The 24,463-nt window shown below is 38.6% G+C and overlaps 1 protein-coding gene across 1 annotated transcript in view; it reads right to left on the bottom strand.

The window, feature by feature from the left end:
- fgf2 (fibroblast growth factor 2) overlaps positions 1–21,997 on the bottom strand; it is a 94,824-nt gene extending 72,827 nt beyond the window's left edge. The window contains exon 1 of the mRNA XM_060851672.1: positions 21,765–21,997. Within this exon, the coding sequence (XP_060707655.1) occupies positions 21,765–21,951 (187 nt within the window). The 5' untranslated portion in view covers positions 21,952–21,997. The remainder of the gene's footprint in view (positions 1–21,764) is intronic.
- Positions 21,998–24,463: the final 2,466 nt, after the last annotated feature.

Genomic DNA, 24,463 nt, shown 5'->3' with positions numbered 1-24,463 from the left:
CAGGTGTTGCCACTTTCAGAGATCTGTCTGCCCGGATCCCTCTGTATACCAATGCTGTTGGGGTTCTGCCATTTAGTTTGCACCTGAATTTGATTTTCAAAAATGCACCACCTTGATGTTGCCTGGGTTAAACTCCATTTGCCATTTCTCTGCCCAAATCAGTAATCTACCTTCATCCCACTGTCTCTTTTGACAATTCTCCTCACTCTTTGCAACTCCACCTATTTTGACATCATTCGCAAATTTACTAATCAGACCAACATTCTCCTCTGGATCTTTTTACTGTGGAACTCATTACTGATCTCCGTTCTGACAAGCACCCTTCCACTGCTACTCTGTCCTCCCCACACAAAAATATTCAGCTTTATTATTTTCTTAGCCAAGTTGATAGTGTCATATTATATTCCATGTTTTATATTCTGGTCCATTCACTTAACCATTCATGTGGAATTTATTCCTACAGAAGACTGGGTCATGGAGCATATCGAAGGATGAGATAGATAGGTTCTTGAATATCAAGGGGATCAAGGGTTATGGGGAGAAAGCATGAGGATGGGTTTGAGAAACTTCAGTCATGATTGAATGATGGAGCAGTCTTGATGGGCTGAATGGCCTAACTTCTGCTCCCATGTTTATGGACTTTTATCCTTTTGAAGTTTCTTTATATTCTCCCCGTCATTTACTTTTCTATGTAGCTTGGTATTGCCAATAAATGTGGTTGATTTACATTCAGCCTCCTCACCTAAGTCAGAGAAAAGAAACAGATGATGCCCAAAAAGAATCTTTGCAATATAGCATTAGTTACAATTTGCCATTCTGAAAATGATTTGCTTAATTCCAATTTATTTCTGTTTGTTAATCAATTTTTTAAATCAACAGTATTTTATTAGACCCACTTATGAGCCTTCTGTTGTAATAATTTTATGACCTTTCAGAATCATAGACTCCCTATGGTGTGGGCCATTGGCCCAACAAGTCCACACTGACCCATCCCCCTTACACTATATTTACCCCTGACTAATGCACCCAACCTACATATCCCTGAATATTATGGGAAATTTGCCACAGCCAATTCACCTAACCCGAGATGCTTTTTGAAAATCTAAGTACACCATATTCACTGGTTCCCCCTAATTTACCCTGCTATTCATAAACTTCAAAATAAAAGTGGATGCTGACTCAGTCTACTATTTCCTACATAGCTTAAATCATATCCCTAATAATATTCTAGTGTTTTCCCTAGTATAAATATCAAGCCAATTGCAGATCATTCTTTCTTCCTCCTTTCTCAAATAGGCATGTCACATTGTCTACTTTCCATTCTAAAACCTAAGGAATTCTGTATAATCAAAACAAATAATCAACTTTCTCTGTAGATCCTACTTGCGATTTGTTGGCTTAATAAATTTCTCTATTACCTTATGTTTAAAACAAATCTTATACACTTAAGGTCCTAGGGAGTGTTGCTGAACAAAGAGACCTTGGAGTGCAGGTTCATAGCTCCTTGAAAGTGGAGTTGCAGATAGTTAGGATAGTGAAGAAGGTGTTTGGTATGCTTTCCTTGATTGGTCAGAGTATTAAGTACAGGAGTTGGGAGGTCATGTTGCAGCTGTACAGGGCATTGATTAGGCCACTTTTGGAATATTGTGTACAATTCTGGTCTCCTTCCTATCGGAAACATGTTGCGAAACTTGAAAGGGTTCAGAAAAGATTTACAAGGATGTTGCCAGGGTTGGAGGATTTGAGCTATAGGGAGAGGCTGAACAGTCTGGGGCTGTTTTCCCTGGAGAGTCAGAGGCTGAGGGGTGACCTTCTAGAGGTTTACAAAATTATGAGGGGCATGGACAGGGTAAATAGGCAGAGTCTTTTCCCTGGTGTCAGGGAGTCCAGAACTAGAGGGCATGGGTTTAGGGTGAGAGGGGAAAGATATAAAAGAGACCTAAGGGGGATCTTTTTCACACAGAGGGTGGTACGGGTATGGAATGAGCTGCCAGAGGAAGTGGTGGAGGCTGGTACAATTGCAACATTTAAGAGGCATTTGGATGGGTATATGAATAGGAAGGGTTTGGAGGGATATGGGCCGGGTGCTGGCAGGTGGGACTAGATTGGATTGGGATATCTGGTCAGCATAGATAAGTTGGACTAAAGTATCTGTTTCCATGCTGTACATCTCTAGGACTATAAAGAAAACTTATTTGGTGGTGCAAAATTTCATATTGATAAGAAGCACTCATCAGGACAAATACAAGAACACCATTCTCCATACAATCACAATCACAATCACACTACTTCAAAAGTTTGTGAGAACATTTGTAGCAAAACACTACATAGGACAAACTGGAAGGCAGCTAATGATCCACATTCATGAACACCAACTAGCCACAAAACAACACGACCAACTATCCTTATAGCCACACACGCAAATGACAAGCAACATGAGTTCGACTGGGACAACACTACTATTATAGGACAAGCCAAACAGAGCACAGCCAGGGAATTCCTAGAGGCATGGCATTCATCCACAGATTCTATCAACAAACACATCGATCTGGACCTAGTATACCGGCCACTGCAGCGGACAGCTGGAACTGACAACCGGATGCGGCAGAGACAAATGCCGGAGGAAACATCACAGAAGCGCTTCACAGGAGGCTCCCAAGCACTGAGGATGTCACCTAGACAGGGGATGAAACGTCTGCAACACAAATTCCCAGCTCAGCGACCAGAACCACAAAAATTTATACTACTATTTATACTAATTTATAAAGGGTGCCGATTGCTGTTGATTTTCCAATCAGTTAATGCCCTGTAATGGCGAAAGCAATGGGAAACAGTAGGTTCCTCAAACTACCAAGTAATTCAAAAAACATGGAAGGCTTAAATATATTCATTCTGATTGGACAGAATAGGTAACAAATGTTTGTTCCCCCCACATGAAGCATAAATAAATAATGTCACTAGCTTGATGGATTATCTCAAATTGGTCATTAGTGTGTGGAGCAATTGTTATCCAGTACAGAATCATGTCTAACAGGAGACATTTCAGTTTGGGGTTTGCTGGTGTGGACTGCTCAAGTGTTGACTATATTCTTCACATGACAGACAATTCAACAAACATGCTGTTTGATTCAAATAGCTAACCGTTGGGAGATATAGCCTAGTTGCTGTATTAATCTACCCATGTTGACATTTGTATTAGCTCTGTGATTGATGAAGCAACTTGTTCATCTTTCAAGCTTAATGCAGACAGAGTACAAAGCAATCCATTGGGAGAATGGTTATCCTGATAGGATCCCTGTTAATTATATATCACAAACTCATATATGGACCAGAGGCCATCAAGTTTGTATCTTAAAAGTACATAGACACTTTTTTTTGAACAATAGATAAAAGCTGTTTCATGCTGATACTATTCAGTGGCTACACAAGTGATATTTTTCGTTCATAGGATGTCGCCTTCAGACCACAAAGATGTTGTCCATCTTTCTTCAGTTTTTCATAGTATAGACCATACTCAGCCAGTCATAGAGTCATAGAGATGTAAAGCATGGAAACAGACCCTTCGGTCCAACCTGTCCATGCCGACTAGATATCCCAACCCAAACTATTCCCACCTGCCTGCCCTTACAAAACTCCATCACAATATCTACGGCTAGATGTGATTCTGTTCTGAAGCAGCACTTACTGCACAATCATGCATGCGCTAATAGTTAGCCTAACTATGAATTATGTAGCTCATTTACACTTGCTAGAAGCAACATACATTCATATATAGTGACCTGTTCCCTGCAAATAAAAGGGAATAGGTTCAGCCTTGTGCCTTGAATTGTCCAGGAGTTTAGTGATTCTATAGTTCCTTGGTGCATAGCAACATATCAGAACCCTTTTCTCATTTATTATTCTTGCATTTGTCCTGACGAGTGCAAAATGAAAAGCTTCAGCAACATCTCGCTTTTCAACAATAAGGTTAAATTTCCCCAAGCCTTTCATTCTCTCTCAAGTTTTGTTGACACTATTACAGGAATGTTTTGCCAACTATTGTGAAAAAAAACACAAAAAAGTTTAATGTCTTGGCTATTTCCTTATTTTGCATCCGAATTTTTCTTGTCTCATCGTAAATCTCTTATGTAAAAAAAATGTTTTTAATTCTCGGCTGTAATGTCCCTCACTCAGCTACTCTTGTATTCTACTTGAGAAATTTTTTAAGTCACTTTTGCTGAAATCTAAAATCCTGTAAAATGTTTATGTTTAAATAAACATTTATGTTAAATTTATGCCTCCTTCTTTAAAAACCTATTACTATTGTTAATACCTCTGGTTAGCCATAATTTGACCACATTTTCCAGAACTAAATTTCCAGAACTAATAGTCCATTCTGGCTATTTCCTCAATATATTCATCTAGCAATCCTAAAAGCATTTTAAATTTCTACATCACACACAGTTACTGCATATTTGGTTTGTATAATCCAATAATATGATAATTAAAACCTATGACTACTGTTCAACATTAATTGCATGCTCCTATATCCCAGATTTATACTCACCTTTTCATTAAAATTTACTGCTCAAGAACCTTAAGCTACCCTGACTCATATTTAAGAACCCACAATGCTTCTCAGCCCCAACTCAATTCTACATCTTGATTATCCCAGGGAAGATGCTCTCTCCTGCCTTTACACCTTCCTTTCTCAGAGAAATGGTTCCTCCTTTCCCATTTTGCAGACTGGTCTCAGTCAAATATCCTAAAATATTTAGATTCAAATCATGATCATTCCACAAGAACAACCCACTTAATTCTTTCATTTTGTTGCAAACATGGACAGTTATAGTATCTCATATTTGTGTGTTACATTTGGATATCCACACCCTTAAGTGCCAGGGTATTGCAAGATTAATTAGCCACTATCTTGTCCAATGCATTGGCACCCTTACATGCATGGGACTGGCCTGCTAATCCATTGCAGCATATTCAATTTGATTTTATTGGTCCATTTGGAGGAAGCATGTTCTTGATTGTCATAGATACTCACTCCATTTGGGTAGAGATCTCATCGTTATTCCTGACAGTACAATTCAAAATCAATGTGAACTCTTCTGTTGTTGTGGACTTCCATAATAACCTGAGTAATAATGGACCAGGTTTGGATCTCAGGAGTTTGAGAACTTTATGGAAGCAAACAACATACAATCACATCACTTCTACATCTTAACCATCCTTCCACCAAGTGATCTGCAGGGAACTTCGTACAGAAGATGAAACAAGAGGTGAGTTCAGTAAAAGGGCATTTGTCTAAGCAAGAAAGTATCCAGGTGCTTTTTGCAGTCATACAGAAACACACATGCTGTGACCACAGCATTTCTAAGCATTGGACAACAGCTACAAACTTATTTTGATCTTTTAAAACCTTTGAGAAGGACAAGTAGTTAAACATCACCAGCAGAATCAAGTCAATAGATGGACAAGGCAAAACATTAAAACTTTAGTACTGGACAATCTGTGCTAGCTCAGAAGTTTGTTCCTGGAGTTAATCATATAATCCCTACAGTGTGGACACAGGCCATTTAGCCAACAAGTCCACACCTACCCTACGAAGAGTAACTCACCTAGACCCATGGCCAATTCACCTCACCTGCACATCTCTGGATAGTGAGAGGAAACTGGAGCACTGAAAGTAAACCCACGCAGATATGGGGAGAATGTCTGTGTGGAGTTTGCACAGTCGCTCGAGGCTAGAATTAAACCCAGATCCCTGGCACTGTCAAGCAGCAGTGCTAACCACTGAGTCACCATGCCATCCTACAGAGATGCCATTAAATGGGTTCCTACCATAGTGATCACTCAGACAGACATATGACATACAGTTCTGACAGCAGATGATCTCATCTGAAGGCAGTAGAGAGATCAATTGTTACAAGGTTACACAACCACCAAGCAAACACCACCAATTACCTGACCTCAGCATTCCATATGAGACCTCCTGGAACCAAGAGTTGCCTGTTCTTGATTTTTCTCTTCCATCTATTACAGTGGATGTAGCTTCTACACCTATTTGAGCTGCGAATCCTAAACTTGTTGGTACACCCACGCCAATGGTACCTTCCTGTACACAGACACCAGGAATTCACCATAACTCTCCATAAAAAGGAAGACTACTTCAAAAAATGTTAAAATGTGTAGTTACGGGCATATCCATGTTTTTTTGGGGCCATATAATCCCCAGGATTAAGCTAGGCTAACAAGACTGTCTAACTTCATACCCTAGTTAAGATTATATTTTGTTTATGGACGCTTCTTTAAGTTGTGGGGTGGGGAATGTCGGTGTGTGTCAGGAATTTGATACATACTGTGTTCTCTGCTTGGCTTTCCGTACTTTTATGTGCTATATCATTGTGGAATGTAATCCACCTGTTTGTCCAATCTAGAAGTCTATATGTGTGCAATAAACTGAGTTGTACAATTCTGAATGTTATATGGACAAGGCTGTCTGTTCAAGATATAACAATACTTTAGGGTTAACACTTTATTTTCTAGATATCAACTTCTCACAAACATTTTGTTAAATTCTGTTCCTTCCTTGACTCAGTCTCTATATTTTTATCTACAACTAATACTACCCTGCTATACAACCTATTTCTAAATTTAAAAAGCAGCAAAAAGATGTTTTCTATTCATAAAAACAGAAATTGCTGAGAAATCTCAGCAGGTCTGGCACCATCTATGGAGAGAAATCGGAGAGTTAACTCATTCTGTGGATTTCTCTCCATATTGCTGCCAGAAAGAAATCTACAGAATCATTCTGAAGAAGGGTCACTGGATCCAAACGTTAACTCTGAATTCTCTCCATCGATACTGCCAGATTTCTGTTTTAGATTTCCAGTATTGGCAGTTTTTCCGGTTTTTTGATGTTTTCTAATCAACCTTTCGAGATGTTATTACACACCTGTAAAGCAGGTAGGGCTTGAACTCGGGACTATTAGTCCAGCAGCAGAAATGTAATCTTGCCTAAATCCTCCAAATCAACCTGAACTGAAGTCTTGCTCTAACTTATTCAAGATAGATTGGCCATATTCTGTTTCAATTCATTTGAACACCTCCCAAACTCAGCTTAGGTGGAGGCATTACTAATGGAACATTTCCCTTTCCCTTGACCCATACTGCTGTCAGTACCTCAAGAAATCAAAACTCCTGCTTCCCACAGCACTCCTTAAAACATATATTTAACTTTCTAATCTGCTCATATATATGCCAATTTGTGCATGGTCAAACAGCAATCCAAAGATTGTGAAGTCCTAGCTCCTCAAACCCTCAATATCTCATTCCTGGGTTTATCCATGTCATTGAGTCATTTTAAATTCACTAGTTTATGAAAACCATTGTCTGTTCTGCTAGAATGCAGTAGTTGCATTTCCATGTGACCTGGTTATAGAAAAATGCACAGAAGTATTGGGAAAAGTATTTGCCCGTGGGAAAAACAGGGTTAGGGGCAGACCAAAAATGTCAGTCAAAGTTGAAACAAAAAGTAGTAGTTAGCTGAACACAAATAATAGCACAGTCTAAGTAAATGTTAAAATCATATTTTAAATGAAAATAATACAATAAAAATTTAACACTTTAAAAGGGATTTGAGTTACTGTACTGTACTTAGACAGGGGCTGGGAGTCATCATCAGCATTACTTTCAGGAGCAATTCTGGATGCAGGATTAAGAAAGAAAGCATTTAGTCCAGAAGTAGGTGACTGTGGTTTACTGTCCTCAGACTATTTCTTGGGGGTTGGCTTAAAAAAAGGCATCTAAATTTTGCCACTCTGCCATCTTTCTTCCTACATGAAGGAGCTGTTGATAGGATGCCAGGTAAAGACCAGAGGCCATGACAAGCTATCCTGCTGTATTCTGCATAGTAGTCACTGCGTTCTAAGAGGTCCAACTGCTTCTCAACTTCCCTTAGGATAGAAGACAAGAGAGAAATGGAAAGTTCTCGTATTACTGCATCCTAGACTTCTTCGTCATTACCTTGAGCTTCAACTTCCCCCTCAACAACAAAGTTGTAGAAGATCAGCTGTGAAGAGGTCTTCACAATGGGATTCAAGCTTTTCCTCGACATCCTCAGTCTCCAATTCTTCAAATCTAACTTGCTTTGCAACAGTAACACAATGTTCTTTGATTGCCACAAATTCCTCTGATGGTCCAATGCCTTTAAAATCATGAAGAAAATCTGTGAGAAGCTTCCACCAAATACATGCAAGCAGTCCTTACTGATATCACCCTAGACCTCCATAAGCATGTCAATATCATTCTTAATGTTAATGGTCTTCCAAAATTGATGAATATGTCCTCATTATCCCCTTTAGTAGCTGCAATCAGCTTCGTGAATGTGCACTTTAAATAAGGAGCTGCTTTCTTCATCGATTTTTTTCACCAAAGGAGGAAATGACAATGCACATTCCCAGTCTGCACTGGCAGCTTCGCCACATAACTTCATGTTATGAAAACCATAGTGGTTCTTAAATCCAGTAAACGAGCCATTTCGAACACTGAAGGCAGGCACATCTGCAGGACTTCCAACTTTTTTCCTTAGGTCCTCACAATTTGATATGGTTTTCTGTTTTATGTTGAGAAAGGTGATCCCAGATCGCTTTTTCAATTAATCTTCTATCCACACTTAGAAGTCGCTTCATCTCCTCAAGATCCTTTGTTCATGTTCTCTCAGAATAGCGTAATAGCCAACAGGAGTTCATGTTTTAAAAAATCTGTTCCTCAATTCACCAATCGCATTACAGTCAAATCACGTTGATGAAATGCACGTTAAAGGATAACGACCTACATTCTAAAGTCAACATGCCATACTTGTAATAGAAGACAATGTATGCCAAAAGAAAAACACACTGATGTGTGCACAGATATCTGGTTAACTAAATTGCTGGGTCAGGAAACTTTGTTTTAGCCAGAGAAACTCTAACTTAAGTGCAACACATAAAAGCAAAGAAACAAATCCAGAACCCCATAATCCGTTTGTCAAAAAAGGCATAGATTGTATATATTTGGCAATCTGGTACAAATTTCAGTGAACGCAAGTCTACAAAACTACATACTTTATTCTACATTACCTGGCAACACTTCAGACTACAGCTTTGTACTTTTTTGCAAAACATTTAGATTTTTCTTTCCTTTGTTTAGCTTTTGTCACACACTACTCAGTGCTCAGAAAGTAACTAACCACATTTCAGGCTTGCAAAGGAATAATTGACCAAATGTGGTTGCTTTCCAATTCAACGCTAATTCCAACTGCAGCCCCTCATGAGAACCTTTAGTGGGCCTCCATCAAAGGTAACATTCCAGTGCTCCAGAAAATGAACTGCAAGGAAAGCTGTGGCTGAAAAATCAAGCTGCAGGCCTGTTATTTTCATTTACTTTCCTACTCGTTTTCTTTAATTTGATTCTTGTAATAATAATTTTGCAAATCAATATACTTTAGGAAATTTGTGCAAGCTTATTGTGCAATGTTTAACAAACCTCAGGTCATTAAAAACAAGATAATAATGGAAGAGAAATAAAAATATACAAAACTTCTGCAGAAATTCAGCAAGTCTGGCAGTGTCTGTAGAGTTTTGAAAGCTCAAATTAGATTCAAAGCATTAACTGTTTGCTCCTCCACAGATACTGCCAGACTATTTACAGAATCCCTCCAGTGTGGAAACAGCCCATCGAGTCCTCCAAAGATCATCCTACAGACCTTATCCATGTAACTCTGCATTTCCTGTGGCTAATCCACTTAGTCTGCACATCCCTGGACACTATGGGCAATTTAGCATGACATATCCACCTAAACTACATACCTTTGGACTGTGGAAAGAAAGCGGAGCACCCAGAGGAAACCAAAATTTCTCATCAGTCAATTTAAGTGTTACTGCATTTGTTCTCCCCAGGTATACATATTAACAAATCACACACTCCAACTCTATAACAATTTGAATGGCAAGAACCCCATTGACTCCTCAGGTTTTTCACTGAATATTTATAACAATTTTATTATAGCATGCAGATCTTCACAGAACATACTAATTTATTTGCCATCAAACCTCCTTACCTGCTCATTCATCTGAAGATGATGCCATTTAAATTCTTATATTTGATACACATAGAATGGTAGAGTAAGAGAACATCCTGCCTCATTTCCAATTTCTTTTGGAAACATAAAGTGATGGTACATTTTCAATAAGCTTCATCAATATTTCATTGGAATTGCTGCAAGTTTCTGTTCTTATTAATGTTTTAACATGATTGCCTTTGTAGCAGGCATTACTGGAGAGTGTAAAGGAGGAAAGGAAAGTGGATAGATCAATGCAAATGCTTTGAGTGGTATTCGATAATGAGTCTCTAATGAGTCTGCAAGAGGAAGAATAAGGTTAGGTGTTTGAAGAAAAAGGCTGAATAGACAGAGGGAATTGCAGATTTGATATGAAGCCCATGCTATCACAATAATGGAGTTTCGAGCAATGGAAGCTACAGGCAACTAATAAATCTTCAGTAAAGAACAAAGAAGGTATTGCTGAAAAGAAAACATTTTGTTACAGTTTTGCATTGAGCAATCAGAATATTTGCAAAAATACAGTTTTGAGGAAAAATGCATTTTTATACTGTATTAAAAATATTGATTGGTGCATTCTCCGTGGCAACACCACAGTCAGCCAGGGAGGCAAACAAATCACCCAGTTCCCCCATGAAATTAAGTTCCAGGAGTTCAATTCTCTTTTTGATTTTTTAATTTAAGATCATGGACATAATATAATTATCCCACATTATTTCTCTTGAGGTCATTAGTCTCCAGAAAGCTATTAATTTATGTCTTGAACCATCTCAATGATTGAACTTTGACAGCTCTCTAAGTTCTCTACCCTCACACTGAAGAGATTGTTCCTGATCTCAGTCTTTAACAAACTGCCCTTATTCCCCCTCGCTCCATAGTCACCAGCCAAGGGAAACATCCTATCTATATCCACCTCATCATACCTTGTAAGAATCTTGCAAATTTCAAAATAAACTCTTCCTCTTCAAAATTCAATCTCTCCTCAAAATAAAACAATCCTGCCATCCTAGGAATTAATGTAGACATCTTTGCTTCTAGACACAATATCAACACTCTGTTTGCCTTTTTTTAAAATACTGCACCTGCATACTAGGACCTCCCAGACAAGGACTCCAAGATCTAGGGTGTAGGTTTGCTCGCTGAGCTGTAGGTTTGATATCCAGACGTTTCATTACCTGGCTAGGTAACATCATCAGTGACAACCTCCAAATGAAGCAAAGCTGTTGTCTCCTGCTTTCTATTTATATCTTTCTCCTGGATGTGGTTCCTGGCGTTTGTGGTGATGTCATTTCCTGTTCGTTTTCTGAGGGGTTGGTAGATGGCATCTAGATCTATGGGTTTGGAGTGCCAGGCTTCTAAGAATTTTCTGGCAAGTCTTTGCTTAGCCTTTCCCAGGATAAATGTGTTGTCCCAGTCGAAATGGTATTTTTTTTTTCATCTGTGTGTAGGGCTATGAGGGAGAGGGGGTCATGTCTTTTTGTGGCTAGCTGGTGTTCATGTATCCTGGTAGCTAACTTTCTTCCTGTTTGTCCTACATAGTGTTTGTGGCAGTCCTTGCATGGAATTTTATAGATGACATTGGTTTTGTCCATGGGTTGTACTGGGCCTTTTAAGTTTGTTATTTTTTCGTTTGAGAGTGTTGGTGGGTTTGTGTGCTACTAGGATTCCGAAGGGTCTCAGTAGTCTGGCTGTCATTTCTGACACTTCTTTGGTATATGGTAAGGTGGTTAGTGTTGCTGGCTGTGTTTTGTATCCCTTTGGATACCACATTTCTCAATTTCTCACCATTTAAGAAATAATCTGCCTTTAATTTTCTTGACCAAACAAACATCTCCACACGTGTTTACATTCAATGTTCAAGCCCATTTACTTAGCCTGTCCAAGCCCACCATGTCTCCTTGTACTCACATCCAAACTTGGAGTCATCAGTAAATTTGAAAATATTAGAATTAGTTCCCAATTCCAAATCGTAATCACACATGTAACACACAAGATACAGACTGAGATAAGTTGTGGACCCACCACTGACTCTTGCCGGACCCCAAGAGTAACAGCCTGCCATCCCTCGACAGTTGTTTTGCCCAACTTGGACTTTGTCTATTAAGCAACTTTCAACCCATACTGGTATATTCCACCATTCTCCCCACCAAATCCCACAAGTCTAATTTCATTTATTGACCTCCTGTCAGGTACTTTATCAAGAGCATTTCGAAATTCCAAATATAACACATCCACTGGTTTTCCTTTGTCTATGCTACAAGCAACATTCTCAAAAAGTTGTCAAACATGATTTCCCTTTCATAAATCCATGTTAACTGTACCCGATTTTGTCATTTTTTCCCCTAAATGTCAGTTATCAAATCTTTTCATAATAGATTCTGACATTTTCCCTACTATAGACCGAAAGCTAACAGGTATGCCGTTCTTCACTAATTCTCTTCTAAAATCGTGGGGTTACATTTGTTTTCTTCTAGTCAGCAGGAATTTTCCCCGAATCCATAGAATTAGAAAAGGTAACCAACAATACATCCACTATTGCCACTTCTTCCAATACTCTGATGAAGCTCAATTGGTCCAGATTTATCAATTCTCACTCCAGCTAATTTTTCAAGTATCATCTCTTTAGTAAAATGAATTTGTTTTAGCTCTTCAATTACACAAGATCCTAGGCTGCTGAGTATTTCTGGACAATCTTTCATATCTTCTGTTAAAACAGGTGCAACTCAACTGTTGCCTTTCCTACCATTTCCTTGTTCTTCACCATAAACTCTCCTTCCCCGCCTGCAAATGGGCCCACATTTATCCTTTCATATATTGTAAAAAGTGGACCACAAGAATATGTTCTTTGCTGTTCTTTATCAGTTTCTTGGCCCTCTTTTGTTGAGTCATAAATTTCCCCAATTCTCAGATTTACCACTTTTCTGGCATTCATTTAATCTAATACAACCCTTTGCTTCCTTAACTAACCATAACTGATCAAGCTTTTCCTTTGGCTGTTTGTGCCCTAGAGAAATTCATATATATTTGAAACCCTGCAGAATTTATTTACAAATTAGCCATCATGTCAAATGTTTTAGTATATAGTCCTAATCCATCCTGGCCAACTTACTCCTCATACCCTGTCTTCTTTGCTCAGATTCAAGATCCTAGTTTCAGAATGAACAATGTCACATTCAAACATCACGTAAAATTCTAACATTGTATGGTCATATCTCCCAAAGACTCCATTTCAGTAAGGTTATTAATTTGCCCTTTCCTATTGCACAACAGAAAGTCCAAAATAGTCCAACTCCAAGTTAGCTCCTCAACACATTATTCCAGAAGGAGAAAGTGAGGTTTGCAGATGCTGGAGATCAGAGCTGAAAATGTGTTGCTGGAAAAGCGCAGCAGGTCAGGCAGCATCCAAGGAGCAGGAGATTCGACGTTTCGGGCATAAGCCCTTCTTCAGGAATTCCAGAAACCAGAAACATTATTCCAGAAACCCAACTTGCCCACATTCTGGGAATTAAAGCTCCACAACATTGGGTTAAGCAGCATTACTAATCTGTGTGCAAACTCAAGTTGCCTATTATTGTTTTACCCATAAAATCATGCACTAATTATTTCCTAATTCATAACATGTCTGATTAGTAATATAGTTTGGTGTTCTATAAATGTTTGCTGTTTCTGAGTTCCACTATCAATTTGCTGATGTTATCCCTTGTTAGGAGTGCTACCCAATACAGTATCTTCTTCCTTTTCTAGTCGTCCTAAAACGTTCTTTGATATTCAGTACCCAATTTAAGTTACCTTGTAGTCACATGTCTAATGATAATTAAATGAACATGCATTAAAATAAAACTTCTGAATTGCAGTCTTCAACATTAACTATTTTAAAATGTTAATTCTAAAATTAAATAACTTTCTCAACTGGGATCATAATATTGCTTCTTAAACTTCCATTCATCTTTCCCACATTTCTATATTCAAATCTCCAATCAGGGATCCACCCTCAGTACTGAAAAAGTCCTCAAAAAGTCACAAATAAATCATGTGCAATTTTAATCACAGTGCATTATCCTTCTTCAATCACTCTGCTGTCTTTGATAATAGTCAGTCAACTATACCATCCTCCTCCAATACTTGTCGGTTAAACCGCTCAACTGGACTGCCTTGCATAATTACACTCATACCAAATTGACGACAATCAGATTATCTCCAGCAATGACTTTTCATCCCTGCTCCACTACATTGCCCCGGAGTTCCCCATGGATCCCTCATTGGCTGCTGCTTCCAAACGTATGCTGACCGCATCCAACTCCATCTCTCCACCACTTCTCTTATCCATATTATTGCCTGTGTTGCCACACTGTTATGATGAGCCAAAATCTCCCTTAATTAAAAACCAAAGCCATCACATTCAGACATTCACAAACACAGTACCCTTGGCACCAATTCTCTCTCTCTCTATTATTTCAGCCTGACTGAGATGTTCACAATTGCAGCATTGCATTCACTCTGGACACAAGCTTCAAACTACACATCCAATTCATGGCAACAATTGCCTAGTTCCCTCTCTAACATTGTACCTCACCCCATTTGTTGCTGAAATTGGCATCCACTGGTTTATGACCTGTGTGCTGACTGTTTTAATGGTCCCTTTCACAACCTCCCATATTACAGCCCATGTTAAAATAACCAATTTGAATTTGCATTATTGTATCTGACAAAGAAAATCATTCCATGGTGTTTCACAGGAGCATTATGTGCCGAGCATTTGACACCAAATCAGGAAGTATTTGGTAAGACAATGAAAACTTGGTCAAAGACTTAGGTTTGAAAGGGAATCCTTAAAAATGCAAGGAAGACAGGAGAAGAGGTTTATGGAGAACTCCAGAATTTAAGACCTAAGCAGATGAAACACAGCTACTACTGGTTACAACTTTTAAATACAGCATACTCAATAGCAATGATCCCTCTAAAGCAACATTGTCATGCAGCTAGGAAGTTCCACTCTCGACAACTGCCATTCTGACATATGGCTTCCATATCCATCGGCTACAGATGAACACAGACCTCAGAGGTCCTTACAGCAGCAAAAAAAAAGGAGAGAGAGAGAGAGAGGTCTAGAAGAATTTTAAAACAAGAATGAGAACTTTTAAATTGATTCGTGGTGAAGCATTGCCTGAAATCAGCAAACATAAGGGTAATGGATGAATGGAACTTATGCAAATCAGAACACTTTAGAGTTTTGGAGGACCATAATTCTGTGGCAAGCGGACCATAGAAGACTGCCCAAGAATGCAGTCATATCTAAAAGGATTTTGACAACAAACAAGCTGGGATAAGCAAGGAAACATCAGATAGTATAGAGGTGAGACATACATTTGGCAATGGTGCAGAAACAGCTTAAAGAGGTACACAATCCTTTATCCAAAATCCGAAAAACTCCAAAATCCAAAGTTTTCTTTGTGAAGTTTCTTTCTCCGTAACAAGGTTGTTTGGCGTGCAAACAGTTAATCCAACTCCACACCCACTGACCCACTCAGATGTGACATGGTGGCGTGGCCCAGCACTGGCAGATGACAATTCTGTCTCAGGGTTTGTACTACTCACAGGTGAGTCTGCTGTTCGGTAAGAGTTTTGTAATTTCACTGTTAAACTGTCACTTATTTCAAAATCCAAAAAATTCCAAATTCCAAAAACCAGCTGGCCCGAGGGTTTTGGATAAAGGATTGTGTACCTATGCAAGCCAACTATGACACAAAGGTGGTGTGCAGCCTAGTTCAGCTTCAGACAATTGACAGATGGAGAAGATACCGAAGGAATGGTATTTGCTCTGAAGACAGAGGACAATGGAAAAAAAACATTGGTTGCCCGTATCTCAAAGCCTTCAATTTAAATTCTCATCCAAATGAGCAAGTCTCTTTTTGGGCTTGCATGCTTCCCTGTATTTTTTTTTAACATTCGGCAATCTCCTAACCACCATTATATTTGATACATGCCTTCCCCTTTCCATCCAAGCAAATCTCTGGAATTCCATCCCCAAGTGTTTCATCCTCTCTTCCTTTATAGCCTTCCTTAAAGCTCACCACTTTTGGACCAGCAGAACCTAAAGAGAAACTAGATCTAGTCAATGGCATTGCAATGGGGTTTCTGTTTGTTTTGTGCATATGATATTTTAGTGGGTTATCAGGAAGGGAAAACACTAAGGATGTAGGCAGCTAAAAGTCACTGTTGCAAAATTATTCTGAAGCAAAGTCAAAAGAATGTATCAATAAGTCAGAGAGAAAAAGATCCTGGTTTCAGGCCACGTAAGACAAAGGTCATTTGTGAAAATCAGAATACATGCCCAAGAGTAAGTGGTTATAAAAAAAGAGCTTTAACAGTTTAATATTCCATGATACTTATGACATGCTTGCAACTTTCTTTTACCATATCAATCTAGATTCTCCTGCCTCTCTCTCTTGCAATTCGTTAGGGATTAGTACCTGTTCTCAGTCAATGGGAGCAGAGTTCACCTGGACCATCTGGGTAGTAACACTACCACAGTCCACAAGTGGTGGATCTACAGAGCATCACTCTAAATGAGTAAAGGAGATTCCCAATTCCATGAATAGTGCTAAGGATTAATATCTGTTGTGAAATATGGGAGGAAAGAGGGAGGAGAGGCCTTCAGGTCAGTGCATAGGAGTATTTCCAACATTTTAGTTTTTATTATGCATTCTTATTACTCTACAATACGTTTTTAGCTCTGAACTAACATAATAAAATCAGTATTGTATATATATATATAACAACCACCATATTTTATGCAACTTCCCTCAACTTGCTTGCATGATAGAGCTGTGGCGTGCTAGCAAAGCAGTTCTACAGCAGTAGAACAAATACCAATAATCCATTCCACAACAAATTGGTAAACCGATGCACCATCGTAAATTAATAGAATCTGAAAACATCTGAGTGAAATCACATTCAGTAATATTCTATCATATTACAAATTATATCACTGCAAACCAATCAGAATGAAGAAATTATAAAGTACTCAATGATTGCCAGTGGCCTGCAGTCTTATATAACCACAAACTGTATATTTTATTGGCAACTCTTATGTGGAAAAATCTACCCAGGTTGAGGGAGAAGGTTTCAATCTGAACTCCTATTCAAACTGAAGTTTAAAAAAACACACATTGTTGCTGTTTGAAAAGGCTCCCAAGCAAGAGTTAATGAATTATATCTTAACATAAAGGTTTCATACATAGACATTTAATCCCATTAGATACATTATAAAAATTGTGCTCGCAATAGCTCTATATTACTGCAGTTACAATAAGGAGCAGAGAAAACACCAAAAGGAAAATTCAGAAAAATGTTTCCTACGGCTTTCCACAAAGAAAAACTTAACTGTGCTTTTTTAAATTTTAATTGCTGGACAAAGTTCACCTGGAATGTTCAACATGTTAAAAACTCATCCAACATTTACATTTTGCTTTTGCTTCAACTCAGCTTAAGAGTCCAATTATTCACATTCGAGACCCTTAGGTCCATAAAGTTGTACAAAATTACCAGAGAAACTATCAAAACAAATCCCTCCCTTCCCCTCATATGTTTCATTTTTTTGAAAAATAAAGTAGCACTGCATGCAACATTATTTGAAGAAATGAATAACATTAAAAAATCCTTTTTCCCCAATGTCAAATGGAAATTTTCTATATACACACACACAGTACTTCAGTGCAGTTAAGTAATTAAATGCTCTGTCTTGGTGATACTGTTCTCAAGTAGTTTTGTAACAGCAGCATGCAGCTTTTCAAAATGTTTCCAACTGACCTATTACAACATAAATGAGACAGCGATTTATCCATTACTGTAAAACAATACGTCATGATCTGCTTGTTTTTGTTTCAAGGCTATTAATAAATTTGTCTCATTTGTCACTGCGGAGTTAGCTCAAATAATACAAACCTTGTTAAGCAATTTGGCATTAACTAAAATCATGCAAGTTGCCATATAAATGTTTCCACCTTAAATCTTATACATAATAAAATTATGAAATACAAGTGTTATTACTTCCCTTCTACCCTGATTTTGTAGCTCTTATTAAAACTCCATAGATATAACACTTCAGTGAAAGGGTTTACTCTACTTTTGAGTTTTCACAGGGAGCAACTCAAATAACATCCTCTAACACCAGCTCCACCAAGACCCTGAAAAGATAAGGAGTTGAGTGTCGCAAATATTATGATTATTTACCAAGTGGCCTAACATGCAAAATATAAAAAAAATAATATTTTTCCAATGCTTGTATCATTTGTAAACTTTTCTGTCTGACTCCTCACAATATGGATGAAACGATACATTACTTGAGATTTCAACATGACCATTTATCGTAATAAGTAACTCTAAACATTTGAAAGCTTACAAATGCCCAAAATTAAATCTTCTCTTTAATATGTTACACAATACGTAGTTCTTTCACTCAGGTATAAATTCTCAGTGCTGTCTTAAAAAGAAAATCACAACAACCAGTAAAAAGTGCTCATCTGGGCCATTGTATATAATAACTGGAGGTTCAAAAACATCTATGAATGCAGCCCTTTGCTATAGATTTGCTGCAAAATTGCATTTGCAAATATAATTATGATGCACCAATTGTTTTACCCTTTTAGAAAAAAGTATTCACTTGATAGAACTTCTGTGAACTTAAAGAAATCAATTTCCTACCACTCAAATTATTTTCAAAGATATGCAACCTGTGAAAAATACTACAGCATTACCACATGTAAAAAAAAATGAGACATTTTAAAATTATTCATTCTTGACAGAGCAATTTTCTTTTAGCTTAATATTCATTTAGGATATGGATAAACATAAGTTTTTGATACTGATTATACTTTACAAAGCTTTAAATATTCAACTATTTTGATTCTGATATAACAAGGAATAGCACTGCAAGTTGGATCCTACCCCTTGCTCTTTGTTAAATTTATTATTAAATGCAACATGATAGCATATAGCATAATTTAGTTAGGAATTAAATCAATGTTATATAGCTGCTTAAATTCCAGTGACAACACTTCTTTCTTAGACATTGCCATATGTTCTCAATTTAACAATCATCTCCATGAAACAAAATGCAGGTCAGGAGATGGCGTCATTGCATGTGGTGCTGTGCAAGTGGTATGCCCGTTCTAAATGTGGTTGATATATTTCTGTTCATTTGGTTTGTGGTTGCTACAATATATAATGCAATAATGTTGGCAGGTTGTTGACTAAAACCTTACATACTCTATTTTCAAAGCTAACCCCACAAAATTAAACATAATGTTATATCTAGACTAGATGCCTTTCATGAATTTGAATTCATATGATAAGTGGAATGACAAAAAGTTTAGTCACTTATACTGGTAAGCCAAACCAAGAGACTGCTCGAGTACAAATCATATATGTCCCCAGTAAAACCAAAAATGTTCATTGTTTTATGTGAAGGCCATAAATATCAGCTTTCAAAACACAAAGGAAGTCCAAAATTTAATTTGTGAATTTCACTGCACAATTTTCTTCAAATAATTTCCTTTCATAAGTTGTACTAACAGATCTTACAAATCAGCATAGCTTTGGTGTTGACTTGTGTTAGGGCTCTTCTAGTGTCTGGGTAGTGTCCATACTACTAAGCCAGGAGAACTGGATTCAGGTTCAACCTGCAGCAGACTTGCGTAACAATATCTCTGAACAGACTGATTAAAAATATCAATAGATTTGTGTTATCTGAAATGGCTGATGTCATTTTTACCAGGTACTTAAACTCATTTAGCCATTGCTTAGAATGCTGACACTGATGCCTACCACAGTTCAAAAACTGAAAGTTACAACGTGCCTACCCTGCAGTTTAATGATACTAGAGTAAGTCTCGACGAGGACTGATTAGAACGTTTTCCCGATTTATGCACACAAAACAAATGCAATTAAGCATGTCAAAATGTTTAATGTACTGCATGTCGTTTTAGAGAAAACAGATGTTGCTACCCACTTTGACATGAAACTTCGTCGAGTTTTCCGACAATAATAGAACCAATTTTTCATTCGTTTTCGCGAATAATACGCAAAGCACGAGATGCAGAATGAACTGCTGCCCATCTCTCAGTGCCTACCTCTAAAACTGAACACATGGGTGAGCAAAGAAACGGACAGTTAAAAAAAAGCCGTGGAAGTCTGTGCAACATTTGGAAACTCGGTCAATGTCATAATACTTCCGCCATTAAATGATGCAAACTTATTGCAATGTGAGCTCTACTGGAGAAAGACAAACATCTGACAACTGAAGGAAGCAATTCATTTCAATTACGCACAAACATCTTGTAACAATAGAGGAAACCGGAAAAATACAGAAACCAATGACCAAAACCTAAACTATGAAATTTGGATTGCCCTCCCCCATGAGCTAAGCAGTGTATGCGTGTAATACGGTTCAATCTAGGTACACGTATTTTGTCTTAGCTAATGTTTCTGATACGCATTTCATAAATCAACATCCAAACTGGGAATTACCTAATTTATGATCGCAATTGCTTCAGCCGAGATGAACAAAGTGGGAGCAACAGACTTTGGTTTAATATTTAAGCGTTTGACCTACTGACGAATTAAATGACATTCCCGTCGCTCCCACTAATAACAACTAAGCTTGTATGTTTCTTAATGTTGAAAAACTACAATTCAATGGTATTCTGTTCATTCCCTTCCTGGCCGATAACATTTACAGAATCTATTCAGCAAGATGAATGAGGGTTGTGCTGCAAAATTAGACAAAATAATAATTGTATATCAGAATGCAAGGATGTAAGCATATTTTAAAAATCATTATTACCGAGATGATTTGGAGGTAACGGTGCTGGACTGGGGTGTATGTAATTATTACTCAGATAATAATGGGGATCTGGAGTGATGAGAGTGGGATACTTTGTGCTCTACTGTTACAGTTAACTGTTAATAAGAACGCGATACCTGTTAACGTTCATTTTTGATTCACAGAAAATTTAATACCATAATCTCTTGCTGGCAATGAAGTTGTAATGGAAGGGTGGGGAGCGTGAACACAGCTGGTAACTATATTATTTTCCTTGTATCTATCTTGCAACTAATCCCAACTACTTCTCAGCGGACGATGACTGACGAGTTTTGTTTGACAAACTTTAAAATGAAGTACAAAAAGATCGCTACCTGAATAAAGGTCGACAGCAGGCAAGTCAAAAGGTCTACATGATGTTAGAGTTGACGCGGCAAAGTGGAGAAATTTGTCTCCACAACACGGTCAAGCAGCCACAAGGTTTTGATGAATATCCTTCAAAGATGGAGCAAATACTGGAGTGTCAGGGTAGATAAAGGTATACCGTTCCTTGTGTTAGGTAAATCAAATCTATAAATATAAATGATTTGTGAATTTGATGTTCAGGACGAGATTCGAAATTATGAATTACAACCAGGGCCGGATAGAAACGGTGAAACTGAAGTTAATTATTATGTAGCAATCACTGCTAGACTGAGATTTCGAAGTGAAAAACATGAATGGAAATGGAATGTGCATCTCCTAATGGCTTGGTTAAAAAAAGTAAGAAAATTAAGCCTCAGGTAGAAGATGTCAAGGAACACACACGAAAGATGACTTATCAGTAAAACGTTAATGGAAACATGCAACACTCACTGTTTCCATCATTCTTCTCACGGGTTCCGTCCACCCTGCCATCCGGCAAGATCCTCAGGAAGTAGCCCCCGTTTTTACAGTAAAGTCTTTTGGGTTCCTTGAAGGATCCGGGCGGGAAGGGGCTGCTGCCGGCATCAGAGAGTGTGGGCAGGGTGCTGACCCCTCCTGTTCCAGCCGCCGCCGCCATGTCACAGGCCGCCTCAGACTCTCGCTGCCCCCTTGCCCCGGGCTGGGCGCCTCTGACTCGCCCACCTCCCCTGGTTTGTCTCTCCGAGACTGTCCTCCGCCCCCTCCCCACCCCGCTCTCCTTTATATCTAAAGGGGAACAGGCGACTCCTTCGTCCACTCACTCCTTCATGGAAAGGGCGAAGCAGTTGGTTGATTCTTTTTTTGTAAATTCACTTTTCCCCCTCGAACTTAAGAACAAGAAAATGCTGTTTTCCTGCTTGTTCTCACTCTCTTAAAAGTATTCAGACGACACAGAGATCGACGAGAAACTTTATGATAAGGAACAACCGTTCATTCCATCACTTTGCAGTTGCTTATTCGTCATGATTCCCGGTATTTGGCGGAGCACGCACACACACACAGCGCTCTGTACGTGTGTTGCTGTAAAAAGTGGGAACGCCACTTGCTGGAAATGTTTCACTTTCAGACCCAGTCCTGATGCTAAAACCACACACCCCTCCCGAAGTGCGCAGCCTGCCGGCCACATGAGCGCACGCGTGTGTCTGACATCCAACTTGTTCTACTTCTGGAAGTCAGGGTGGGAATGGGACAAGATACAAGGTGCTTTTAAAGGGACAATGCCACACACATGTGGGCTTCTCGGAGTGTTAGTTCGTGATGAATTCATCCTGATGAAGGGCTTTTGCCCGAAACGTCGTCTCTCCTGCTCCTCGGATGCTGCCTGACCTGCTGTGCTTTTCCAGCAACACACTCTCGACCTTTTCTCACTGGACAACTGGGGAATAACCAAAAGGTGACTTTAATTGTTATTTCTCAGTGGTGCTGAGCTTGAAAGTTATTTTGAAACAAATTCAACATTTATAAAATAAATATACAATTGACTCAGCAAATAACACCATCTTTCTACAGCACAACACTGACAATAGTGCAAATGTATAACATGGCTGGGGAACTGGTTGAGTGGCAGGTGACAGAATGTAAGGATAATGAGTAAATACACAAATTGACAGGTTGTGACCAGGCGTGTCCCACAAGGATCTGTGTTAAGGTCTCAATTATTCACTATTTATTAATGACTTGTGGCTCAGTGGCTAGCACTGTGCCTCAGTACTACACAACTGGGTTCAATTCCAGTCTTAGGTGAACGTCTAGGAGAAAGTGAGGGCTGCAGATGCTGGAGATTAAAGTCGAGAGTGTGGTGCTGGAAAAGCACAGCAGGTCAGGCAGCATCTGATGAGCAGGAGAATTGACATTTCTGGCATAAGCCCTTTATCAGGAATCAACACTGGGATAGCAAGCCAAATGAACTCAGTCTCACTATCCCACAAGCGTCATTCCTGATGAAGGGTTTATGCCCGAAACGTCAATTGTCCTGCTCCTTGGATTCTGCCTGACCTTCCGGCACCACACTCTCAACCCTTAGACAAATGTCTGTGTAGAGTCCACATGTTTTCCCTGTGTCTGTCTGGGTTTCTTTTGGGTGTTCTAGTTTCCTCCCACAGTCCAAAGGTGTGGACTGGCCATGCTAAATTACCCATAGTGTCCAGGGATGTACAAGCTAAATGGGTTGGCATGAGAAATGCAGGGTTTTGGGGATGGGATGGGTCTGGTTGGATGCTCTTTGGACACCACTATGGGTCAAATGGCTTGTTTCCACACTGTAGGAATTCTATGATGATATTTCTATGAGTTGGATAATAATATGGAAAGTCATATCTAAATTTGTTGATGACACAAGTCAGGCAGCATTGTAGACAATGTAGATGATAGCATAAAATTACAAAAGGATATTGATAGACTAGGTGAATGGGTAAACTGTGGCAGATGGAGTTAATGTAAGCAAGTGTGAGATTATCCATTTTGGACTGAAAAGGGATAGATCAGGGCACTTCCTAGTTGGTATGAAGTTAAACATATGGATGTCCAAAGACACTTGGGGTTCAGATGCAGAGATCTTTAAAATGCCATGAAAATAATCAAGTACATTAATGAATTGCTGGCATTTATAACTAGAAGACTGGATGGAGAAGTTATTCTGCAGCTACGCAAAACCCAGGTTAGATCCTACTTGAAGTACCATGCATAGAGCTGGGCACCACACCTTTAGGAGGGTATATTGGCTTTGGAGAGAGCACAACATAGGTTTTACAAGAATGATACCAAGGCTTAAGGAGAAGTTATGAGGAGAAATTATACAAATTAGGCATGTGTTCAATAGAATTTAGAAGGGTGATCTGATCAAAGTCATCAAGACATTGATGGGAAAACACAGGGTAGATAAAGATATATTATTTCTACTGGTTGGAGATTCTAGAGTAGGAGACATAGTCTGAGAATGAAGGCCAGACCATTTAGAAGAGATATTTAAAACCAATGGGTGGTAGATATTTGGAACTCTCTTTCACAAAAAGCAGTTGATGCTACATCAGTTTTTAATTTTAAATCTGAGATACTGTTTTTATTAAGCAAAGATCTCAATTGTTATGGACTAAAGACAGGTAAATGGAGTT

This window comes from Hemiscyllium ocellatum, chromosome 36, assembly GCF_020745735.1.
Source record: "Hemiscyllium ocellatum isolate sHemOce1 chromosome 36, sHemOce1.pat.X.cur, whole genome shotgun sequence".
Lineage (NCBI taxonomy): Eukaryota > Metazoa > Chordata > Chondrichthyes > Orectolobiformes > Hemiscylliidae > Hemiscyllium > Hemiscyllium ocellatum.
The sequence above is the reverse complement of the archived record's forward strand: the minus strand, read 5'-3'. Positions and strand labels throughout refer to the sequence as shown.